The sequence below is a fragment of the Schistocerca nitens genome, chromosome 11 (assembly GCF_023898315.1).
Source record: "Schistocerca nitens isolate TAMUIC-IGC-003100 chromosome 11, iqSchNite1.1, whole genome shotgun sequence".
In the NCBI taxonomy this organism is placed as follows: domain Eukaryota; kingdom Metazoa; phylum Arthropoda; class Insecta; order Orthoptera; family Acrididae; genus Schistocerca; species Schistocerca nitens.
The window spans coordinates 23036730-23062717 of record NC_064624.1 but is presented as its reverse complement, the minus strand read 5'-3'; the positions used below and the strand labels follow the sequence as shown (position 1 = coordinate 23062717).

The window sequence follows — 25988 nt, the reverse complement described above, 5'->3', positions numbered from 1 at the left end:
TTCGTTGCAGCCACCGTACACTGGACCATACCAAGTGATAGGACGGGGCACACACGCAATGGATATCCTCCTCCAGGGAAAGTCAACCAAGGTTTCCATTGAGCAGGTAAAACCCGCTTGGACAATGGCAGCACCAACTGCAGTCTCACAGACAACTTCTGACACAACTCGCAACGAACCCACACCTTCCAGACAGCTGTGACCCTCTGAAGCTCCACACCAGGGGACCTAATGCAGCAGCGGAATCATCAAGCAACACCCACACCCACACTATCTGCACTTGGGCAGGCCGAGAGGTGAAGTTTAAATACCCCACCATACCGGGTGCTCCGCACTTCAGGGGGGGGGGGGCTGTGTGGGAGTGACAAGTCGATAGCTGACAGGACACAGAAACACTCTCCTGGTGAGTGAGGTTCTTTGGAGGAAACAACCACTGTTCGTTTCCCGCGATAACGTATGTATGTATGGTGTTTGTGCGGTACAATAAAAGTGGTTATTCGCAGTGTAAAATCCAGGCAAGTGTTTTCCTTTATGTAGTGAAGTTACTCCTACAAACTTTTAAATTTTTAATCTTTATAAATATGACTAAAGTGTGGGATGAATTTAAATTTGACATCTTTGACAAGAGAAGTAATAAGTATATTTTCTTTCACTTCACTTTCTATTAGCCTTATCATTGATTCGCCATTCAACTTTTGAATATTTCTGCAATTTATAGTGAAGCCATTTACCTTCATCTCTGTCTTTTTATCATATTTCTCATAATCGTAACTTTTCGGGCTGGTTGAAGCCCAAGCTGTAATCCAGTTATTTCCCAATTCATCAGTCCATTCGCCTAACACACAACTGTTTCCACAGTATTTTTACCATCATCAATATATACTACAGACTCGGTATCAAAATATGTAACAGATTCTCCTAGTTTATCTAACATATCATATAATCTGAGTCTCATATTTGATGTAATGAATGCGGTTATGAAGATATTCGTAGCTACATTGTTTTCCACATAATAATGCTTGAAGTTGTACCTCATCTGAACCATCTGTTCTGTGATAAAATTGATATGTAAGTTACCTAATCGATCATCCAGCAGTATCTCACAAACTGCTGTAAATTGGTTACATATTCTGTTTGACTCATATTTTGCCTTCCCAAATTTCCCCAATAATGAATTCAGACATATCTTAGCAACAGTTCGTTTTCCTGGATTTTCCTTTATTCTGTTTGAATCTCAGTCAATATCTATTTTCTCTTTTACTGTTTTGGTATACTTCTCATCAGACTCAAAACCATGCGGACTAGTTTCGAGTTTGATTTTGAGAAAGTCTTTTACATAATTTTTGAACAACTTGTTGTTTCTGAAATCCCATACTTCATAGACTTCTAAGATTCTATATCCTTTTTCCACGGCCAACTCTACTTCATCTGTCACCCAAATTCCAATAAAACTTCTTTCTTCACTGCTATGATTGTGTTTATTTATTTATTCTTCTGCACATTTGACACACAGCAAATAATAGTTTTTCATTTTCATCTATCTTTATTTTCACAGGTAAAACAGGGTGATAAAATTCTCTAGAAGCCAATATTTTACATTTTATTAAACCATACCAATTTTGAGTATAATATCTTGGTCTACATAGTATTCTCAGATGTTTTCTAGGATAAAAGTCATGAATTTGCACAGTAGTATAAAGGCTACATACGTCAATATATTTTATTTTTGAGTTAACACCATCTGCTTTAGCTCCTAATTTTATTGCATTTGTTTGGCCACCATAAAAAGCATCTCTTGGATTCAGCGATTCAACAATTTCAGGCAAGTGCTTTAATTTCTTAAGCCAATTTCTTCAGCCAATCACATTCTCACATCTCTACCAGATTATACCCAGCGTTTCGTATTTCTGCGCTTCTTCTCAAAGTCTTTTGATAAAGGTCATCCATTGTCTCCTTATTTTTGTTGTTAATCGTTTCACTTTTGAACTATTTTTTACATCCTTGCCAATAACAGCCATGGTACTGATAAACAGTATTAGTTTCTTTATCAAATCCATCTACTTTTGCACCAGCTATTCTCACATCGCCGCCATTAAGAGCATGCGAGATATTGTTACTGTTTAATCAAGCTATGGATTCTTTGCTATAATTGACTTTCTGTTCTTTATCGAATACAGCGATTGTATTTTCTGGTAAAAATTTAGACATGTAAATAGTCATGTAAACTCCAGCGATGGTTAAATAACAGAATGGATCAATGTGAGCTATCTCTAGAAATTGTTTTCTCAGTTCCAAGCAACCCGTTCTGAAAATATCTACATCAGAATTACAGTACTCGTTAATTTCTTTCTTCATATTGAACACATAATTTTCTTTAACTCTGGAGCTATCCCATTTGAGAAATGCTTCTCTATTTTTGGCTTCATAGTGTCAGCACAGTAATATTCAGTAGCAGCAATTGGTCCTACATAGTTTTCATTTCCTGGCGGATTGAATAAATGTAGGAAATAGCCTTTCTTCAATTCTTTCAAATCAAAAAGTTTTGGAAAGCTACTGAGCGTCCTTGGATAAAGTTACTGCTATCTATAATTTTTATACCTTACTGTTTGATTTCCAGTAACATCAGTTTAGTTCCTGTGTAGATAGTATATGGCCTTATTGTATTTCCAACACAGTGAGCTATGAATGTATGATAACTGTTCTTTTCAGATATCATCCACCTACCGTATTCGTCATTTGCCTTAAATTTATAAACAGTATCACCCTTAAAATTGTGGTCAATTATAAGATTTGGAATGTGTGTTATAATTTCTTGAGCTGCTTCATAATCAAACCACATGTTTCTCTCGGTATAGGTACAATTCACTTTCTTATTGAAGCCTTTTTGAAACATCTAAACTCTTTACCAGAGACTACTTCCTTGCATTCAAAGCATTGGTAAATATAAAAATCTATGAATTCTCCATTAACACAGCAACCTTCTTTATTACAATTTGGGCAGCCTTGCAGTATAAAATCCTCACCAAATCTTCTTTCACAGGTACCACCTTTTTGCAATACAGGTTGCATATAACATTTATGATTTCCTATTTCTACTACTTGTTTACAATATCTGCAATGTTCAATGCCACATTTATGTTCTTTAGACATCAAACAAATCTTTTTGCATCCTTCACACTTGTAAGCTGTATCACAAATGTCTTGGTGATTGTTCAAACATTCTTCATTATAACAGTATCTACTGCATTTCTCGTAATAAATCTTATTTTCTTCACTTTCATGTTCTGGACTTTTGAATAATATACACACTTTTCTCTCTATTTTGCATTTATGTGTATCCTTGTTGGTGTATGGCTTGTTGCATTTATTACAGAACTATACTGACCCCAAAAAGCAGCCATACTGTTAATTACATCAAAATGGTTCTGGTTTTTGTACAGATAAATCTTTTTTTCTTTCTCAGCGCCACTATAAATAACCGAATTGAAATTTTCAGCACATTGAAAATTTATTTGGATATCCAACAATTCTTCAACATTTTTAATGTCATCTAAAGTAAAGTCAAGTAGTCACCCAACTGATTACATAATATATCGGTTAACTCTTTCTGCAATTTGTATTTGTCTCATACTCTGATTTTCTTCATTTCATGATTGTTGAGTTCTCATCCCAAAATGTTATTTGTGTGGTATGTTAAAGTCACAATTACTGCTCTAGAACAGCAGAGATTATCATCATTTTTAATTCTTGTGCTGCACCTTTTTGTCCTTTTGTCTTCAGTCAGATTATTTTTTTATCTTTACCACCTATAGGAATTGCTAGCATCTGAATGTTAAACGATGTTTCTGCTAGATATAGCAGTCTCATCAGATGTTAAGATGTCCCTCACTTTGTTGCAAAAGACTTGAAAAGACTCTCAAGTGTGATTTGATGCTATATAACCTGTAGAAAGTGAATAAAACATTTTTGGGTTACTGACTGTTATATTCAGCTTATCTCCTTTCCTGAAATTAGTCCTCTTTTTAGCTACATCTACCATGGAATTGAGTGCTTTCGTTATGTAATCTGTTTTCTCACTAACAGAATGGAGTTTCTCAATGTTAACTTTGTTAAAGACAATTTTATAGTCAACAGACCACGCTTTCAATTTTTCATGAAATCTCTAATTTCTTTAATCTAAAATAAATGCTTTTTTGATGGCTCAGCCTCCTTTTTTTCCTCAGATAGTTTGTTATTAAATGGATAAATTTGATCTAGCCTCACAATTTTTTCTTGTATCGGAGGCCAAGATTTTCCCATAATATCATCAAATCTGTAGAAATAATTTATATTGTGTACATTTGATCTTGTCTTGATCTTGTCTTTTGGAATACATCTGGGTGAAATGTAAACTCTTATAATCCAATGGCATAAACTAAGTCTGACTTCTTCTACATGGTGTAACCACTAATACCAAGATTTTTAGCTCTCATTTCTAGTCCATTTAATTTCAAATTTTCGAGATTCCTTGTAGGAGCTGCTAAATCGTTTGAAACGATTAAGTTGATAAGACCATCCTTTCTAAATCCGCTATGTCCTCGCAAATTATTCCTCTTCCTATAATCATAAAGTTGAGTGACTTTAAAATCTCTCAACGATGCATCCATTTTATTTTCTTTTATTAGGGATAAATTTTCATCAGACTTTTGAAAAATGGGTAGTGGTAAATTATTTGAAACAAGCAAAGTGATTATATCATGTTTTCTAAATTTGCTATATCCTTGCAAATTATTCCTCTTGCAATAATCACGAAGTTGAGGGACTGAACTTTCTAAAAGCTTCAGCCATTTATGAATAAAAAACATCAGCTTTACAAAAATTGAGAATTTTCATTTTCGGATGTTTTGATGTGTCTGTTTGTCTGAAAATGTTTTTTGAGATCGCTTTTAACTACCCCTTCTCCACAATTGCACACTGTTTTTTCTTTGCCTACATTCTAGTTAATAAATCTTGCATCTACTTGTGAGCTTGTCCCTAGATGTATGACTTAAGTAAAAACAGCCAAGATTTTTAATTTCTTGACAGCCAATACATTTTTTAGAATGTTGTCCTCTATTTAACTCTTGTTGTTGTTATTTGTAAAAATGAAGAAAATATTTCATATCCTCAAACATTACCAAAGGAATGTTATAATTAGATATAAACTAAAATGTTCTCTTTTATTATTACATGCATTTCTTGCAAGCATTTTATAACATTCTTTACAAATATTTGAAAGCTTATCCTTCATATATTTATTTGAATAAAAGTTATCAATTGACTTTGCATGTTTTACACTTCTTGTGCACTTCCATTTATTGAGACAAAATTTTCATTAATAATTAAAATTATTCCTTAATAAATGAATCCTCTTTCCTGTTGCTGTGGGCTTGATAGCTGTATAGATAAAGTATTTACACTCTTAATTTTCTTTCTATCACCAGTATTTTTACTGTGTGTTTTTTATTTCATTTATGAGTTTTTAATACAATACACATTTCACGAAAAGCAAATAGTTATCTATAATGACACACTTTTAAGGAAATTCCACATGCCAGAATAATTAACAGACCATGATGCTAGATGCTGAAAAGAAAAGAAATGTAAAGGGGGACCACCAGTGCCTCTTGAGAGGCAATGAAAAATCTTCAGTTTTCATCAATGAATCTGGCCTTCGCCACTCACGATGACGTAAAAGAAATGTAATATAAATGGAGGTCGAATCCTCTATGCTGAATTCATTCATGACAAGAAGTATGAATTAAATTTAGGAACATGGTTCAATGACATTTGGGTCCCATTGTTCAATCAAAAAGACGTTTTGATTATGAATGACATTTTATGCTATATTCATTACAGAATTTCAGCCTGTTTAGCTGCTTGAAAATTTATATAATTCCATGTGGGTAAGCTCATGATGTCTGCTGAAAAGAAAAATTTTAATTTACTAATGTATTTTAATTTACTAATGTATCTTAATTCTATATAAATGGCTGTTGTTGCAATTTCAGAATCGACCATGTTGAACATTTTTGAATTCATTCAAGAAAGGAAGTATGAATTAAATTTTAGAACATGGTTCAATGTCATTTGGATTACTTTGTTTAATAAAAATGATGTTTTGATCACAAACGTCATTTTATACTTTATTAAGTATGGAATTTTCGCTGGTATGAGTGTACTGGCTGAAAATATTGATAATATTAAAGGAATTTAGAAAAACTACTTAAACATTATAATTTGAAATACACAGAAATAAAATATAACGGTCCAGTTGCTTTAGAATACGAATATATTCAAAATGAAGCTAAAGAGATAACACCAAATAATCTATTTCAGTGCCGATTATGAACTTTGAATAACTTGTAATGAGTATGAGAACTACAGTACCTAATGAAATTAAAGGTTACTATATTGCTCTTGAAGAAATATTTCGTTATTATGCTGAATATGTAAAACAATATAAAGTCATTCAATTTCAAAAAATGATTGAACAGCGAGCGATAGAATTAGAAGAAAGGGAAAAAGAACGCCTTCACTTAAAAGATGTAATAACTGATGTAGTGGAGATGAAGAAAGAACAAATTATATGCATTGTCATATCCAGTCAGTATGCCAAGAAAAATTATTTTACAGTTGGTGGCGTATTATCTGAAAATCATCTTTGATGAAGTTGGAAGACCTAAATATTATTAAAAAAAATTTTGTCAGAAAATATAAATGTACTGATTAGAAATTAATAGATAAAATGCTTAACATATATTTTAGTGTACACAGAGTAGATAAAAGAAAAGAAATATAGAATATACACTTCGACAGTCTCTCTTACTTCACTGAGAAATTATGTAACCAATCCAACGATATGGTTGATGGGGTAAATGAGGAGAGAAAAAATATTTTTCACGAAGTTTTGACTGTTGCTGGTGTAGAATTTTGATTTACTGACCATTGGCAAAGACGTCCCACTGGAAAAGAGATTATGGAATTCCAGGGCGTCAAAGATTTGTCCCCTGCAGATCTTAAGCTGATAAAAGTCAGTGTGGCAATGTTTGCTACTCTGATGCTCTGAACCACATCTGTCACAAAAATTCAACTTTCAGGGATTTCGACGCAGAACCCTGCAAAAATGAAAAGAGTTTCATGCTTTATTGAGGGAGCAAGGATTTCTTCCCTGCAGGTCGAAAGTCGACAAGTGTCAAAAACCAAGGCTTAGAAATGCATGATTCCAAGAAAGTGAGCAGTGTTTTTTAAAGTATTAATATACAGTACAAAGTTCGTCTCCTTTGAGATTGTATAAATAATTCACACTTTTACTGATTTCAGAATGTAGAGATTATATCTTTTTCATCATCATCAGCCATCCGGGGTGGCCGAGCTGTTCTAGGCACTGCAGTCTGGAACCGCGCAACCACTACAGTCACAGGTTCGAATCCTGCCTCAGGCTTGGATTTGTGTGATGTCCTTATGTTAGATAGGTTTCAGTAGTTCAAAGTTCTAGGGGACTGATGACATTAGAAGTTAAGTCCCATAGTGCTGAGAGCCATTTGATTTGAACCATCATCATCACAATAACATACAGATAGAAAGAATGAAAGTGTCATTTTCCTCATTCATAGTATTTGGTACATTTATATAGAATAATTTTTAATAGATTTGCTGTAACCTGTGGTCAACCGACTATTACTTTATCTTTATTTACCCAACTGTTGTGAGAATTATCAAAGCCCAACCATGTAAGATAAACTTTATCTCCCTTCTTTCTCAGAACTTTTTCATCGAGATACACATCTGGATATTTCATGAGATATAAATAACAGATTGAGTTTCGAAAATTTCTGTTGACTAGTTGGCAGTATATCCTTTTTCAAAAAGTCATTTAAGATTACTAATTGTCACTTTATCTCCTTTTTTAAAATTAGCTTTGTCATTAGGCTCAGTGATGCCTGTCTTATAGTTCATTTAATTCACCTCTGTTGACTTCAGTTTTATAGTTCGATGGTATGTGTTATTGTATTTGCCAACTAGTTTCGATACTGGATCGATTCCCTGAAGAGCGATTTTCTTCCACATCTTCTCCTTAAGTGTTTGGTTGAATCGTTCAACAACAGATGCTTTTAATTCTGTAAAATACGAATAATGATTAATGCTGTATTTTTTCATCTTTGTTATAGAATTCTTTCACATTGTCTGTCTGCAGATTTTTTGGTCTCCTGGAGCTGAATATTTTTTCAAGAGCATCAGCCAAATTCTTGCTTGTTTTGTCTTTAACTGGCTCAGGCAAATTTATAAAAAACATCAATGACAGTCAATAAATATTTGTATCCTCGATTTATCTTCGAAATTCCTTTCAACTTGCCCGAATCCCTTTCGACGATGTCAGCTTGCCATAAATCATCTATACAGAGAGAAATTACATTTCTTCATGTAAATTTTTCTCTCATTGGTTTATGCATCTCATTAATGATTTCTTCACAAATGAAAGGGGGTTGCACATTAACAACCGTTAGAATTTTTTTTGACGCATTTACTTTTCTTCTTTTTACACACTGTGTAAAGACCTTCAAATCTGTATTGTCCATTTTTGTTGTTACTCTGTGCAGATTATGTGCCTCAGTAAATTTTTTATACTTCAAGCAATAAATGTGATCGTCCTCAAGGACTAAATGGGAAGTGCGCTCGACCATTTAAATAGAATAAATATTTAATAAGGCTTAAATTGTTTCACCAAATATAATTAACTTAACATCAACTGGAACAGTTCTAAGAGAATCTTTCAATGTTAGAGTCAAAAAACTTGACTTATTTACTATTATTGAGTGATTAGAAGAAGTTATTTAATAAAGATTATCATAAACACAAAAATATTGATATCATTAAATGTTAATTCTTTATTTATATTTTGGCCAATAATCATTACTTTTTTAAAAAATAACCCTGTGCTCGAAAAAAAATGAATTTTTGTTTGCCTCAAGTCATAAAATTAAAATCCATTATTTGTTTATCATATACTTAATTTTTAAGGTTACTTACATCATCCAAAATGGGGCTAAATATGTTTTTATGAAATAGTCCGATAAAGCTTCTTCTACTTCCTTTTTTGTAAAGAAATTCTTTATAGTGTTGTAGTTATCTTGATGAATATGATTAATTTTTCCATTAAACTGTGTAGTGGTGACATAGTTCTTAAACTATGTTAGAATGCTTGTGTATTTGTAACTACATTTGATAACTCATTATCTAAATAATTGTTGTTCACTACATTCTTTGCATCAATTGGATGAGTTACATTCGCCAGTCTTCTACCTTTAAAGCCAATATATCCTTTAGCTAGTTTTAAAATAACATTAAATTCTTTCTTATATGGTTTAATTACATTGGCTATCTTTAGGTCTATTGATGATACAAATACTTAATCATATTTTCTATTTTTGGATACATTCCACTTTTGATTTTTTCTAGATCGAATGCAGGCATGCTAAGCCCTTCAGTTTGACCTATCTTACTTCAAAAATGTCCATTTACTAAATCCTACATATCATTTAACTTATAATCCTCTCATAACAATTTTAAAACAAATAGACACAAATGACCACATAATACATCGAAATTTTGTGTTCTCTCGGTATTGTAGTACAGGTCAGTTTTCCCTAAATAGTTAACTAGTTGTTTTGATATATTACCACCAAATGAATCGAAAACACTTTTTATGTCGTTATTCTTATAATAACAGATCCAATGTGTACCAACATGGTCAGATGTATCTAAATTAACTATTCCACATTCATATTCTCTTAGATGACCTGGTAATTCATCAATGATGTATACACTACCAAAGTGTTTAATTTTCAATGGTTTAGCAAGTTTTTCTATGTCAAAAGTAGCTAAAGGACTGTTAAATTTTTCGATCAGCTCTTCGAATTGTTTTTTCTTTCTTCAGATTGACACCAACTCTCTTCTCTAATGATTGATTTTGTCTTTTCTGTTCTTCTATTTCTTTATCCAGCTTTTTCTTGTTTATTACTGTATTTGTGATTGTTGCAGATCCTTCAGCAAGTGAACCAATAGTTAGTAAACACTGTAATGCAGCCAAACGTTATGGTAGAAATCAACCTTCATATTGTGTTAGTCCTTTTCCTTCCTTCTTTCTTGTTAGATATTCAATAATTTTTTTCGCAACTGGAATGCCTAACATAATGAGGAAATTTCCACCAGTTTTCTTATCTTTGTTTCTCTTAGAACATCAGTCAAAAATGATTCATTATTCAACTTTAATTCAATTGGTTTCGGCTTGGTTTTGCCACTACGTAACATAATATAATGAACAGTATAATTGTTCATTTGTATAGATTAAAAATTTAATAAGATGACATTTTTATACTCCCTATCCATTGTCATCCACACCTAAACCTATTCCAAATTTTCTCTAACTAACACTGCTGCAACTTTTTCTCTTAATGAAGCACCACTTGCATGCATTCTTTCTTTTGCAGCTAACTGAAGTTCTTTAGCAGCTTGGTGTCTAGATTCTAAATCTCTATGACCATGATAAGCAATATCATGCCTTTTACAAGACTTGTCTAGTTGATTAATTCCTGGATCAACACGTGCTAGTCTTTCTTAGCGTACGGTCCACAGTAATTATATCCCAGTATATGCTTCTGTGACAATGGTAAATTTAAAAGCGAATTTTCCATATTTATCACTTTCCCAGAATGTGCGTAGAACATTGTTCAAATATCTAATTAAGTATGGGATTCCTTTTGCACTGTTGATAATGAAATCGCTAAAGTTGTTCATCACCATCTGTGTTATGCCAACTTTTTTATTGTGAAAATTTTTATTCCCCACTAGTTCTTTGCCATCGATTACTGATAATCCATTGATTAATTGCCGAACATCATCCATCCAAACATACTCAACTTGCTTTTCTGTATATACCTTTTTTCTCAGGTGAACTAGAATCTATAGTTAGTCTTCTTAAGTTTGGAAAATAGTCATCAACAATAAGTTTTATCAAATGTTTATATTTACTACCTCTACTTCATTTTATTTTATTTGTATTATTATCAGAATGTAATGCTCCTGAATTGTATAATATGTCCGCATAATTTGATAAATCTACTCCATCGAATTTATCATTCATATCATCCATAGTAATTTGTTTTTCAGCTAAAAGACTCATTAATCCATCGGTTCCCTCATATGTCCTTCCCCTAACTGTTAATTTATCTCGTTCAAATGTTACTGGTAATCTTCCTATATATTTAAACCCACCAACAGGTGGTAATCCAGAAGTAGTATCTTCACTATGGTTTACAAAGTTTAGCATTCTTTCACTTATATTTATTTTCTTAACATCATTATCCTTTATTTTTCCCACTCTTCATAGTACTTCTCTATCAAATTCATTATTTCCAACTCATTTAATGTGTAACCTCGTTTATCGCTTTCACAATGTTTAATTGTTGGAACAACGTTAAATTCATCAAAATAATAAGGAACCATTTGTTTTTCAACTTCTCTATTTTCAAATCATGACTAACTATTTTCGTCAGTAGTTTTCAGAACATTTTCACCTGATCCTTCAATTCCTTGTGCGACTTTTCAATGGCATCGATAGCCAGTTGATCTTGATTTTTAAATTTTTCTTACTCTGTTCTTGGTTTTTTCCATTTTTTAAACTCTTCTTTTAACTGTTCTTTTACTCTCCTGGTCCGTCTGGCTTTTTTTAACGATTTCTGGGTCATATTTTGCAAACATTTATTAAAACAAAATATTAATAAAAATATTTTTATATTTAACATTTATATTTATGTTATGAAATTATTTTATTTCTGAACTTGACATCATTTGGTTTTCTAGTCATGTCTATTGTGAAAAATGCAAACTGGACATTCCAACATTTACTACATATTTCTTTAAAATTATCAAACTTTAAATCTCCTCCAACAAACCCATGGTAAGTATGATTTAAATTTGTATCATCATGTCTAAAGATATTTTAAAAATTTATGTTACCTCTGTCTAACTGTTTTGTTGTTTTTGAGTACGTCTGAGCTAAGCAAGAACAATCTATTCATTTGTGTCTTCTTCTAGTAAAATAATCTCTAACGATATCTTGATTTTTGGTAATGAATTCATCAAATACAACTGCATTTTCTTCACATTAATCTAATGGAATGATTTTCGTTATTTTAAATAAAACCAGCAATTTTTTCATTAACTTTATCTTCAATTTTTTCACATCTTTTTATAAATTCTTGATATTTTGGTTGATCTAAACTTTTTGATTAAATATACAAATGATTTATTTTGTTCCAGTTTAGCTATCTGGGTGCTAGAATATAATTGCCGATCATTAATGTTGTTTTACCACATCCACTCTGCCCAATTATTGCACATTGAAGAGAATTTGTCAAAAGCTTACCTTGTTCATCTTTGGACTTCTTCTCTGGAAGTATTATTTTTGGCTGCCAATGAGTTTTGCTTATTTATTAATAAAATTTTTTAATAGTAAGTGAGTAGATTATTTCAACTGAGTGTTAAGTCATCTCTACTTAAAAAAAAGATTGACTGTACCTATATGGAACAGTTAAACTACTGTTTCACTAGTTGGTTTTTATTCAACTTTTTTAACTCCAAGTATTACATCGAAAAATAAGAAACTGTAATGTGATGGAGAGACATTAGAAATTCCTGTAGGTCAGTGTAGCTTGAAAAACTTGTAAAAATTTATTCAATCGAAAAAGCCCAATATTCACATTAAAGCAGATGAAATTTTTAACAGAATTGTTATTGAAAGTGATGTAAAATTGTATATAGATATATCAGATAGCATTGGAAGTTTGCTTGGTTTTAGTAATCAAGTTGTTGAGACTACAGAAAAAGCTGTACATAACGATGTTCCTAAAATTATTCCATTTGAACTGATCAATATAAATTTCAATCTTGATGATGGAATGTTTGTAAAGCATACTGATCATTTTCACAGAGAAACTGATTTTATCGCCTCATTCAAGCCTAATGCAGAATTTAGTGGGCCAGTAATTCATAAACTGAATTATCCTATAACTATTCCAATTTTTGGTCCAATTCATGACTTAGAAATTACTATAACTGACGAAAATGATAATTTGATTGACTTTAATGGTGCTTGTGTAACAGTTATTTTAGAAATTTCTTAATATTTTTTATTCTTAAATAAATCATGAACAAAGTCGAGAGACATCAGTTTTACTCATTCCCTGTGAATGAGAAGACTAAAAATAATTTGAGTCTCTCCAACAAGAACACAGAGATTAATATAAATATTGGAGATGGTTGGGTTCATCCTAATCATGCCCAATTATACATGAACTTCAGTATTATTGGAACTGTTTTTACAGATTATTCAACTTATGACGGAAAATCCAATAAAAAGTTAATCAATAATTATGTAGCAAAACTGTTAGATGTTACCACCATAAAGCAATGTAACAATATTTTGTCTAGAATGGAATTTTCATTTATTTGTTCATTGGATGTTACTTGATTGACTTCGACTCTAGCCAATGAGTTAACCATGGAAGTTCATATTCTTAGTAATGGAATGATGAAAAGTATGAAAAATGGAGTACTTTATTATTAGAATTATTCGGTGGATTTTTTTAAAGATTATAAAGAAACAATGCGTGAAGGAGATTCAACAGGAATTTTTACATGGTCATCAAGTGCTACAGATTCCCAAGCTGGAGTTGAAGATGTGACCACACTTCCAAAAGAGGGAAAAACTGTTGTAGAATCAATGGAAATTCGTGTTCCTGTTGTTAAATTCGAACTGGAATATTCACATGAATTAGAACAAGATAGACTTAAAAATCCAAAAATTCCCATATCATTCTTTGAGCCACAAACCGTAGAGATTGCTAGATTGGATGAAAAAAGAAATTTTGAGTTAGATATTACAAATTTCTATAACTCAGCAGAATTTGATATGCCTTATTTCATCTTTGTTGTTTTCCAGACACAAAGGAAAAATAATCATTTAGTTGACTCTTCCTTATTCGATAATGTGGAATTACAGAATATCTATATTAAAAATGGAAGAAACGAGTTTTTTCCTCAAGAAATATGGAATCTATATCATCCAAATAATTATCTAAAAGTTTATGATGCTTTCCTAGGTTTTAAGAGAACTGCGCAATTTAATGGTGATGTTAGCATGACTCCATTCAATTTTATTAAAAATTATCCTACCTATGTAATAAATATGTCTAGAAGAACGAATGTGTTAGACATTCAGAAAGCAACAATGAAGTTGTGTGCAACTTTTAATGAAAAAATTCCGAAAGATTCACTTATGTATGTATGTATGGTGAAAAGAATTTGACATATGACTCGCAATATAGAATTTTGGTTGAAAATATTTGAAGTGCCTTTTTTGTGTGTGTGTTGTTTTGCACACTCCGTTTATAAAAAAATGTTAATAAAGAAGTGGCTAGTGTGCTCTACCCAGCCATTTATAAGAAAATGAAAAACATGATGAAATTATCTGTGAGTGCACCCAACATACCCACTTACTACTCGTTGGGCAGAATTGAGATGGCATTGGTGCCAGTGTGACACCATTAAGCCACCTTCAACCTCACGTCAACTTCTGGGCTCTGGTAATTTTTCGTAAGTGTCGACTACCTGCTGTCTGAAGCGTGGCCGAGCCCGGCGGTGAGGTCGGAGGACGCCGCACTTTTGTTTCGTTACAGAGGAGAGTCGCAGAAAATTTTGAAACATAAGTGTCGCAGTGGAATTCAATTATAAGATATAGAAAAAGTGATATTTTAAGTTTGTTGCGCTGTGTAGTTGAAGTCGTATTATGCTAATGTAATTGTATTCTATTTCTGTTGTCATACTCCTGAACTCTTTGCGTAGTTGATGCTGTAGTTGTGGTGGCCCCTTTTAGTTCCCTCTGCAAGCATTTCTTCCTCTGCAGAACTCTCCTGCAACTTGTCTACCTTTGATGAGTACACCAACTTCCTGCTGCGCTCTGTGGGTCGTTTCTGCCTCTTTTCATCTGTTTCTCAATCCTGGTCGTCGATTTTTCTCGCTGTACACAGTTCGACAGACTGATCCCACACCTCTCCTCCTAACTTATATCGCACGATTTACTACTTGAGAGTTCCTCTGCACATTACACACGCAACATGTGACAGCACTTTTCTGTTTATTGTAGTGTCCTCTCGGTACACATATTATCACCAGCTTGGGAAAAGGTGTGACATGTGTAGTCCAACCAGAACGTTGACAAGAGTGTGGGCCGAGGTACCCTGAGCTGACTTTGGTGGGGTGAGAGGAAGAAAGTCTCCTACGGTGCAGGGTGATTCTCGAGCAGAGAGAAGCTGCAGTTCGTAGAAAATGAATAAGGGACGATTACAAGGACGATTTAATTTCCCAGTAGTTTAACCTTACTTGGAGAAATGTCTTACAGGGGCTGTGTATCGTCACTAATCAATGAGTAAGCCCGCCCACTCTATATGTTAGGTATTTTCAGCCACTCCAGAGTCCTGACTTCTACCTTTCACCACCAGAGATGAGCGCCCTGCCTGCAACCCTTTCCGACAGTACACAGTCAAATATTTTAACCACCACTGGAGGCAAGTGAGAGACAGCGCTTGCTCTCCCTATATTCCAACCGACCCAAAATCTGAACTGCAATTGTACGCAGTCACATATCTTAATCACAATTCGAAGCACGTATGGGACAGCACTTTTTCTTCTTTATATTCCGAATATATGCAGTCAACTAATTCATTAATAAATGGTGACAAGCGAAAGACATTGCTTGTTCGTCCCTATACTGTGACAGACAGAATAATTTCTAGAGACAAAGCGTACACTATTGGATCAAAAGTATCTGGACACCTGGCTGGAAATGACTTACAAGTTCGTGGCGCCCTCCATGGGTAATGCTGGACTTAAATATGATGATGGCTCACCCTTAGCCTTGATGACAGCTTCTACTCTCGCAGGCATACGTTCAATAAGGTGCCGGAAGGTTACTTGGGGAATGGCAGCCCATTCTTCACGAAGTGCTGCACTGAGGAGAGGTATCGATGTCGGTCGGTGAGGCCTGGTACGAAGTCGGCGTTCCAAAATACCCCAAAGATGTTCTATAGGATCAGGACATGACACTGTGAAGGTCAGTCCATTACAGGGATGTTACTGTCGTGTAACCACTTCGCCACAGGCAGTGCATTACGAACAGGTGCTCGATCGTGTGGAAAGTTGCAATCGCCATTCCCGAATTGCTCTTCAATAGTGGGAAGCAAGAAGGTGCTTAAAACATCGATGTAGGCCTGTGCTGTGGCAGTGTCACGATAAACAACAAGGGCTGCAAGCCCCCTCAATGAAAAATACTAACACACAATAACAGAAACGCCTCCAAATTGTAGTGTTGGCACTACACACGCTGGCAGATGACGTTCACCGAGCATTCGCCATACCCACACCCTGCCATCGAATCGTCACATTATGTACTGTGATTCGTCTCTCGGTATTCCCACTGTTCAATTGTCCAATGTTTGCGCTCCTTACACCAAGCGAGGCGTCATTTGACATTTTCCGGCGTGATGTGTGGCTTATGAGCAGCCGCTCGACCGTGAAATCCAAGCTTTCTCTCCTCCCGCCTAACTGTCACAGTACTTGCTGTGGATCCTGATGCAGTTTGGAATTCCTGTGTGACGGTCTGGATAGATGTCTGCCTATTACACATTACGACGTTCTTCAACTGTCGGCGGTCTCTGTCAGTCAACAGACGAGGTCGGCCTGTGCGCTTTTGTGCTTTACGTGTCCCTTCACGTTTCCACTTCACTATTACATCGGAAGCAGTGGACCTAGGGGTGTGTAGGAGTGTGGAAATCTCGCATACAGACGTATGACGCAAGTGACACCCAATCACATGACCACGTTCGAAGTCTGTGAGTTACGCGGAGCGCCCCATTCTGCTCTCTCACGATGTCTAATGACTACTGAGGTGGCTAATATGGAGTACCTGGTAACAGGTGGCAGCACAATGCACCCAATATGAAAAACGTATGTTTTCTGGGGTGTACGGATACTTGTGATTATATAGTGTATAGCTCTTCCACTTCTCTAACTGGCAGTAAACTCGTCATAACAGCTGTTGCTGGATAGTGAACAGGAACTCAGTTGCCCTCCCTCAGATGTGTACAGACTTCTCGGCGTCTTGCTGCAGCAGCATGCACGTCCCACTCTGTACTGGCTTCGAGTCTGGGCAGTGGTACCGTTCCTCACAACTACTCACTGGTACCTCTTAGACAGCTTCCTGGTGATGACTCCTAATTTATGGTACAGCACACTTGGTTCCCAGTAGCGATAATTTACATACTCAATTCTCAGTGCCCTGTGACGAGTTTCTCTCTTCACATTGCTTTCCCCTGACTCCTCTGAAGGTCTTCCTAATGAAAAAATATTTCTAGAACATTCTGACTGGTTCGAATGTACTGTTTCCGCTGGTTAGTGCCATCTTTGCGCTTCCAGGTTATCTGTTCTGTTGTCGACCCAACACTTCCTGTGCATTGTCTTTTTTCTTTTTTTTTTTTTTTGTCAGTTTTCTAACTCGTTTGATGCGGCCCGCCACGAATTCCTCTCCTGTGCCAACCCCTTCATCTCAGAGTAGCAACCTACGTCCTCAACTATTTGCTGGATGTATTCGAATCTCTGCCTTCCTCTACAGTTTTTGCCTCTACACCTCCCTGTAGTACCATGGAAATTAATCCCTCGTGTGTTAACAGATGTCCTATCATCCTGTCCCATCTCATTACGAGTCTTTTCCACATATTGCTTTCCTCTCCGATTCTGTGCAGAGCCCCCTCATTGTGTTAACACTACTAATTAATAAAGTTCCTTTCTGTTCATAGCAGTCACGACACCTGTCCCTGTAAGTACGGTTCCGTTTAGCATGCTTCATCTTTTCCAGTCCTCATACTGGTCCTCTCTACAGTTACGCTTTGTATGACCTGAATGACGGCAGTCAAAGCACTTGATATGTGTATTCAATATCACTTTCATTTTTTGTGACTTAGTAGCCACATTAATTCCAGCTTGTGCGTACCACAGGTCTTGATGAATTCGATGCGAAATCTACGTGGCAGATACGATGCTGATGCTCACGTAAACACATATAGTGCTGTCCGTTCGACGTTCTGCAAAATAGCCTGATTAGTAATACCATTTTCTGTGAGTTCGTATATGCTGCTGCTAATTTTCCGAATTCGGTCTACAAAAATTCCTATTGATTGTCCGTGTTTCTGAAATATCCCGTTAAGCTTCTCATGGTAGTACTTTGATGTGTTTTCTCTGCTATATCCTTCCAATAAGTCTTCTGCAAATGTCGACAAACGACTGTACATCCCTCGATTTGTTGTGAGACATTACATAAACCCAGCACGCCCTGCTCATTACAGTCTGCCTACATGTCATTATCCCAATTTTTTGACCTTTCACGGGTATTCAAATTTTCAAAAATCACAAACACGTCTTACAGTAAAATGTGGATGCCAATGAAACTTAGATAGTATCCAGGTTGGTGCACTAGGATATAATCACTTCCTTCTTTCTACGAAAAATCATTCTACATCTGCCTGTAACTGTGCTGCCTAAACCAGGGGATAGTGCGTCGCATCCTGGGCCGGAATCTGCTTAGACAAACTGTTTACCGCCACAAGTGCGCCCTATATCCAAAATAACAGGGAAGAAGGAAAAATGGCCTAAAACAACTCTAAAGTTAGTACATACTCACACCACTGAATAGGACGGAGTTCCAACATAATGTAGGAGCGAGGACCGGCAGCTTGCATTATCAAATACAATTTTTTCTTCTGTTTGTCACAGTTGCATTAAAAAATTTTTTTTATGGAGATAACTTCTACGCAACATTGTCCGTCTCAAACCATTGCCAACAAACAATACATAGCTGTTAATGTAATCTTCACAATTTTTGTCATTCCAGAAAAATTAGTTGTTTCTCGTTAGTGTAATTAGCATTACACTCCGTCGTTGTAAAAGTTAACGTACAAATCCACCAGTGCACGCATATACACTGCCCATAACTGGTTCAAAATGGTTCAAATGGCTCTGAGCACTATGGGACTTAACATCTGTGGTCATCAGTCCCCTAGAACTTAGAACTACTTAAACCTAACTAACCTAATGACATCACACACATCCATGCCCGAGGCAGGATTCGAACCTGCGACCGTAGCAGTCGCGCGGTTCCGGACAGCGCGCCTAGAACCGCTAGACTACCGCGGCCGGCTCCCATAACTGGTATTTTTATATTTGTGCCGATTAGTAACGCTTATTCACATTCCAGTGACTTTACTAAGACAACTGGTGTAAGCTTCATCTAAACGCACATGTTATACAACATACTGAATACGATATTGCAGTGCTCGTGTTATTCCGAATTACAATGCGAAGTTCCACTGCATATGCTCCAATAGAACAGGCACTGCGGCGACTACAGCCATTATGAAATACATGCAGTGTATTCTCAGTTGCGAATGTTGACAAACATAAGCTGTAGAATGGAATGACGACAACGAAAGATTGTGCCTGACCGGGACTCGAACCCGGATTTCCCACTCATCGCGAGCGGCCGCCCCAACCGTCTGGTTACCCCAGAACGGCCCACGGCCAGATCAAAACTTCCATATGCTGTCAACCACACGCCCACAGCTTGTATTCATACATCCATTCTGTGTATTCCCATACAGGTGAAACATTTCACTTGAAAGTCGTTCGGCTGATGTTGGTGAATAAATACGACACTGCGACCGCTCGCGATAAGCGGGAAATACGGGTTCGAGTCCCGGTCGGACATAAATTTTCACTGTCGTCATTCCACTATGCAGCTGATGGTTGTCCATATTTGCAACTGCGAAAACGTTTCTTGTATTTCATAGCGGCTGCAGTCGCCGCATTCCTGTTCCTTTTGACATGCATTGGAACTTTGCACCGTAATTCGGAACAACATAGGCACTGCAGCATCGAAAACACCATAAGCAAATTCAATGGTAGTTCGTACCCTTAAAGATAAGATTGTGGCGGTAACTCTGTCACTGACGCAAACTTCCGAGAATGTTCTGTCACTGAGCTAAAAATCCCTTCCAGGAAAAAACTCGAATGTAAATAAAACGTATCGAAACAAGCAAAGCAATGGGCAACTCCGTTAGGTTTTACTACACAAAGCGAAATCAGTGGATCCCTGTATCGTAGACTAGTATATTCTCTGTTAGTTTCTACTTGTAAAGATATAATTTCGGCGCTTAATTCTGTAATTGAAGCAAACTTCCGAATGTACAGCCGCCACTGAGTAAAAATACTAAGAGTGCCATCCATTTGTTCTTTCATGTACTGCGAAACTACCAGCGCCATCTATTGCATCTTTAGTGTAGTACGCCTTGATGATGAAGCATCTGAATTACTAAGCTAAGAGACGATTTTAGATTAAAATTTGAATTAAGATGTCTTTTTTCCATGTTCCAATTTTTATTAAATAAAGCCTAAATATTTCCTCAAGCTACTCACAAGTTACATGTGGAAAAGCCACGAAAATTCGTCTAGTAATTATGGAGATCAGCGGGTTCAAACAGAAAGACGCAATGGTTTTAAATAAATCTTTAAATTACGTTACCTTTTTTTCTGTGATCCCATTTTGGTGAAATAAGGTCTATACATTTTCCCAAGTTGCGCTCAAGTTACCTGCGAAGAAAAAATGAAAATTCGTCTAGTAGTTTTGGAGATTTGCTTTCAAACAGAGAAACACAGTCATGACCGTTTTACGGTTTTATTATTCGTATAGGTAAACATAACACGCATTCTACAGTAATTCTGCTACTGAATCCCTCTAATTTACATCTAATGTCAGTTCAACAGAGATAACTCTGAAAAAAATACTTAAAAATCAGTTATATACATCCGTGCGGTCTAACGCTCGGCTTTCCGGGCGGGAAGGATAGTGTGGTCCCCGGCACGAATCCGCCCGGCGGACTTGTATCGAGGTCCGGTGAGCCGGCCAGTCTGTGGATGGTTTTTAGGCGGATTTCTATCTGCATCGGCGAATGCGGGTGTTTCCCCTTATTCCGCCTCATCTACACTATATCGCCGATTGCTGCGCAAACAACTTCTCCATATACGCGTACACCACCATTACTCTACCATGCAAACATAGGGCTTACACTCGTCTGGTGTGAGACTTTCCCGGGGGGGGGGGGGGGGGGGCGAACCGCACAATAACCCTGAAAGAGTGGTTCGGTGTGGGCGTGGGCGGCGGAGGGGTGAAGTGGACTGAGGCAGTCGTCGTGGGGTTGATGTGGACCACTGAGGCTGCGGCCCCCGGTTAACATATACGAGGGTGGTTTGAAAAGTTCTCATCACCACAAGAGGTCAGCGCTAGCGCAACGAGTTGTTCACGTGATATTCTACATCTACATCTACATTCATACTCCGCAAGCCACCCAACGGTGTGTGGCGGAGGGCACTTTACGTGCCACTGTCATTACCTCCCTTTCCTGTTCCAGTCGCGTATGGTTCGCGGGAAGAACGACTGTCGGAAAGCCTCCGTGCGCGCTCTAATCTCTCTAATTTTACATTCGTGATCTCCTCGGGAGGTATAAGTAGGGGGAAGCAATATACTCGATACCTCATCCAGAAACGCACCCTCTCGAAACCTGGCGAGCAAGCTACACCGCGATGCAGAGCGCCTCTCTTGCAGAGTCTGCCACTTGAGTTTATTAAACATCTCCGTAACGCTATCACGGTTACCAAATAACCCTGTGACGAAACGCGCCGCTCTTCTTTGGATCTTCTCTATCTCCTCCGTCAACCCGATCTGGTACGGATCCCACACTGATGAGCAATACTCAAGTATAGGTCGAACGAGTGTTTTGTAAGCCACCTCCTTTGCTGATGGACTACATTTTCTAAGCACTCTCCCAATGAATCTCAACCTGGTACCCGCCTTACCAACAATTAATTTTATATGATCATTCCACTTCAAATCGTTCCGCACGCATACTCCCAGATATTTTACAGAAGTAACTGCTACCAGTGTTTGTTCCGCTATCATATAATCATACAATAAAGGATCCTTCTTTCTATGAATTCGCAATACATTACATTTGTCTATGTTAAGGGACAGTTGCCACTCCCTGCACCAAGTGCCTATCCGCTGCAGATCTTCCTGCATTTCGCTACAATTTTCTAATGCTGCAACTTCTCTGTATACTACAGCATCATCCGCGAAAAGCCGCATGGAACTTCCGACACTATCTACTAGGTCATTTATATATATTGTGAAAAGCAATGGTCCCATAACACTTCCCTGTGGCACGCCAGAGGTTACCTTAACGTCTGTAGACGTCTCTCCATTGATAACAACATGCTGTGTTCTGTTTGCTAAAAAATCTTCAATCCAGCCACACAGCTGGTCTGATATTCCGTAGGCTCTTACTTTGTTTATCAGGCGACAGTGCGGAACTGTATCGAACGCCTTCCGGAAGTCAAGAGAAATAGCATCTACCTGGGAGCCTGTATCTAATATTTTCTGGGTCTCATGAACAAATAACGCGAGTTGGGTCTCACACGATCGCTGTTTCCGGAATCCATGTTGATTCCTACATAGTAGATTCTGGGTTTCCAAAAACGACATGATACTCGAGCAAAAAACATGTTCTAAAATTCTACAACAGATCGACGTCAGAGATATAGGTCTATAGTTTCGCGCATCTGCTCGACGACCCTTCTTGAAGACTGGGACTACCTGTGCTCTTTTCCAATCATTTGGAACCCTCCGTTCCTCTAGAGACTTGCGGTACACGGCTGTTAGAAGGGGGACTGTTGCCTGTAAACACGTGACACATCAGTGCTCTTGGAAAAGAGTTGTAGAGGTGACGTGGCTCTGTTGTTGTTCCCGCGTAGTGATTTGCGAAGATTAAAAACATCGAGATTCGAGCAGTGATTAAGTGCTTTGTAAAGAAAGGTATGAAAGCAACGGACATTCGTGCCGATTTCCAGAGTACACTGGAGGACTCTGCTCCTTCATATTCAACTGTTGCCAAGTGGACAAATGAATTTAAGTTTGGTCGGTAGAGCTTAGACGATGATCCCCGCAGTGGTCGGCCAAGATGCGTCACTACTCCAGAAATCTTTGCAAAAGTGCACAAAATGGTCACGGAGGATCGCCGATTGGAAGTGCGTGTAATTACTCACGCTTGCCAGATGTCATCGTTTTAACTGACGAATTAGAAGTTAAAAAACTATCTGCAACATGAGTGCTGCGAGACTTGATGCTGGGTCTAAAACGCATGCCGTCGCATTGGCAAAATTGCACGAACTAAGGTATGAATTGTTGCCTTATTCACCTGATATGCCTCCGTCAGACTTCCATCTCTTTCCAGAACTGAAACTTTTCCTTGGTGGACGAAGATTCACTTCAAACGAAGAACTGATAGCCGGAGATGGCAAATGTTTTGCAGGCCTGGAGGATATTCATTTTCGAGATGGGATCAAGGGACTGGAACATCGTTGGACCAAGTGCACTAACCTACATTGAAAAATAAAGTAATTTTCAGCGATGTAACTACCTTTGAAACCACCCTAGTATATTCGGCGCCAATAAAAACTTATTTCAAAAACGCGAAGGTCCCGCATGCGAGTCCCGTTCCTACACGCGTTTGTAATCTTTCAGGGCGTTTGAAGTCAGGTCGGGCTTTACATTCTGCCACGCGCTGTAGTGCATGATTTGGAATGCCGATCTTAACCCCGCAGTCTGTGTGTTACAGGCGGCCGGTGCTGAGTGAAGACCTGCTGGACTACCAGGAGTGGTACCTCTCCTTTCGTGACGACTTCAGCGCGCAGTGCGAGGAGCAGCAGCCAAAGGCGGCAGAGATGTTCGGTCTCGCCGACGGGGTCTACTCCTTCTATCGGAACAACTGGCTGAGAACTAAATATAGCCCATCTGTCAGAGAATTCATAGGTGAGTTTAATACTGGGGTTCATCCATTGCAGGTCTGTGCACTGACGACTTCCGACTGCATTCTAATACGAAGAATGAGATTCAGAAACCCTTCTGAATATCCAGTTGTAGACCTTACGTGATTGCCATGCAAGGTCTACTTTCCAACGCAAGCTTTTCGATTTCTTGGCAGCTCTCTGTCTGGGATCATTACAAGCCAACTATGATGATTTCCATATATTATCGATTCCTGCACTGCAGTGGTGTAGGAAGACTACGTATGCAAAATTATTGACTGCTTAGAAGAGATGAAAAAACAAGTTTTTATGTGACAGTAATGTCAGAGATGCATCGTTTCCGTGTTAGGAAGGTTTTGCGCTTAGCGGTGTACAGGGACGGTATTCAAACTGCCGCGTGATGAATACTGTTTCAGAAATTCTGCTGAAAATTTGCGTTTACATTATTGCACAACTTTCGTCTACGGGCTAATAACTGTCTAACTCGCTCAGAAACCAGGTGTTTATGAATGAAGGCTGCAGCCTGAGCATAAGGTACAACCAGCTATTCTGGAGTGCAAATCAATGTCCGAAAGAACAGATACCATCTTTATATACAGTTAAGGTTAACCGGCCATTGACCTACTTCTTCTGTGCTGGATGCCCACGCATTGCCCAAACTCTTACGGAACTAGGTAAGATTGTCTGCAGTGCAATGGGCAGGGGCACTACGAATGTAGTGTGTGGACGTTAAGTTGGGAAAGTGGGTCTCACGGGAAGTGTGCAAGGGATAAACCCCTGAAGTCGCTCTATACTCTGTGCCATCGGTGGCTCAGCTGGATAGAGCGTCTGCCATGTAAGAAGGCGATCCCGGGTTCGAGTCCTGGTTGGGGCATACATTTTCAACTGGCCCCGTTGATGTATATCACCACCTGTCGACAGCTTAAGGTTTTGATTTAATTATCATTTCATTCTAGAGAGCTTCACGGTCACCGATAGTATTTGTTCTTTCGGACATGTCTAAAAGAAAGATACCTTCTTTTTTTATATATATATATATATATATATATATATATATATATATATATATATATATATATATATATATTTTCAATTTTGGGTGGGACCGTTTTCTACCTGTATTGAGGACGGAGCAGCAGAAGTTTCAGACAAGTCGCAACGCGCTGTTAATGTGAGGCCAGTGGACTGCAACGGCGACATTCCAGGACATTTTCTCGGTTTTCGTGATGTTAGCCAAACTAAAACCGCTGCCGCTCCATCCACTGTGCTGGCTGTCGAGCTCCAGAGTTCAGATATGTGAACGACACGCTCGTCATCGAAACCTACCACGGTGCCTCCGTTCTGTCAGGAGAATTCAATGGCCCGCAAGCTAAGGTCTGTGAAATTGTCTCCCAAGCTCTTTTCACTCACTGTTCTGCACATCGTTGGAATTTACTTTTCCAGCACAGCTGTTCTTGCAGGAAACCAACAGGGATCTTTCCTCTCCACGCTTCAGGTTATATCTGCTTTCCTCAGCCGGTCTTCCAAGCGCATAGCAATTCTCGACACTACTATCGATAAACCTACTCCTTCGAACAGTGAAACGACATGGAACTGTAATGCCAGCAAAATATCTGCAGTTCTCCGAAACTGTCCGCAGCTAACCGTGTTTAAAAAATAAATAACTGACAGTACAAACTCTGGTGTAACAACTGGAAGAGAAGCATGCGTCTTTAAAAAGAGCGTCATAGACGCTGACATTGTTTTCCTTCTCTCTGTTTCTCAAAGCACACGTCTAAAACCTCAAATGGTTTTCAACATTCTTGAGAAGAAGCAATGCTGCCTCAGAATGTATAGGTCTGATGAAAAACAAACAATGAAGATAAACTGGTCGACTTTCTAAATTCCACGAAACACTCGATTAGGTTGCAACCTGAAACTTCCATCCGTCATTTCAGCTCTGA

General features: G+C 37.5%; 1 protein-coding gene across 1 annotated transcript in view; it reads left to right on the top strand.

Annotated features, from left to right (window-relative positions):
- Window positions 1-25988, top strand: part of LOC126213154 (uncharacterized) — a 123061-nt gene that overhangs the window by 87704 nt on the left and 9369 nt on the right. The window contains exon 7 of the mRNA XM_049940777.1: window positions 23856-24049. Within this exon, the coding sequence (XP_049796734.1) occupies window positions 23856-24049 (194 nt within the window). The remainder of the gene's footprint in view (window positions 1-23855; window positions 24050-25988) is intronic.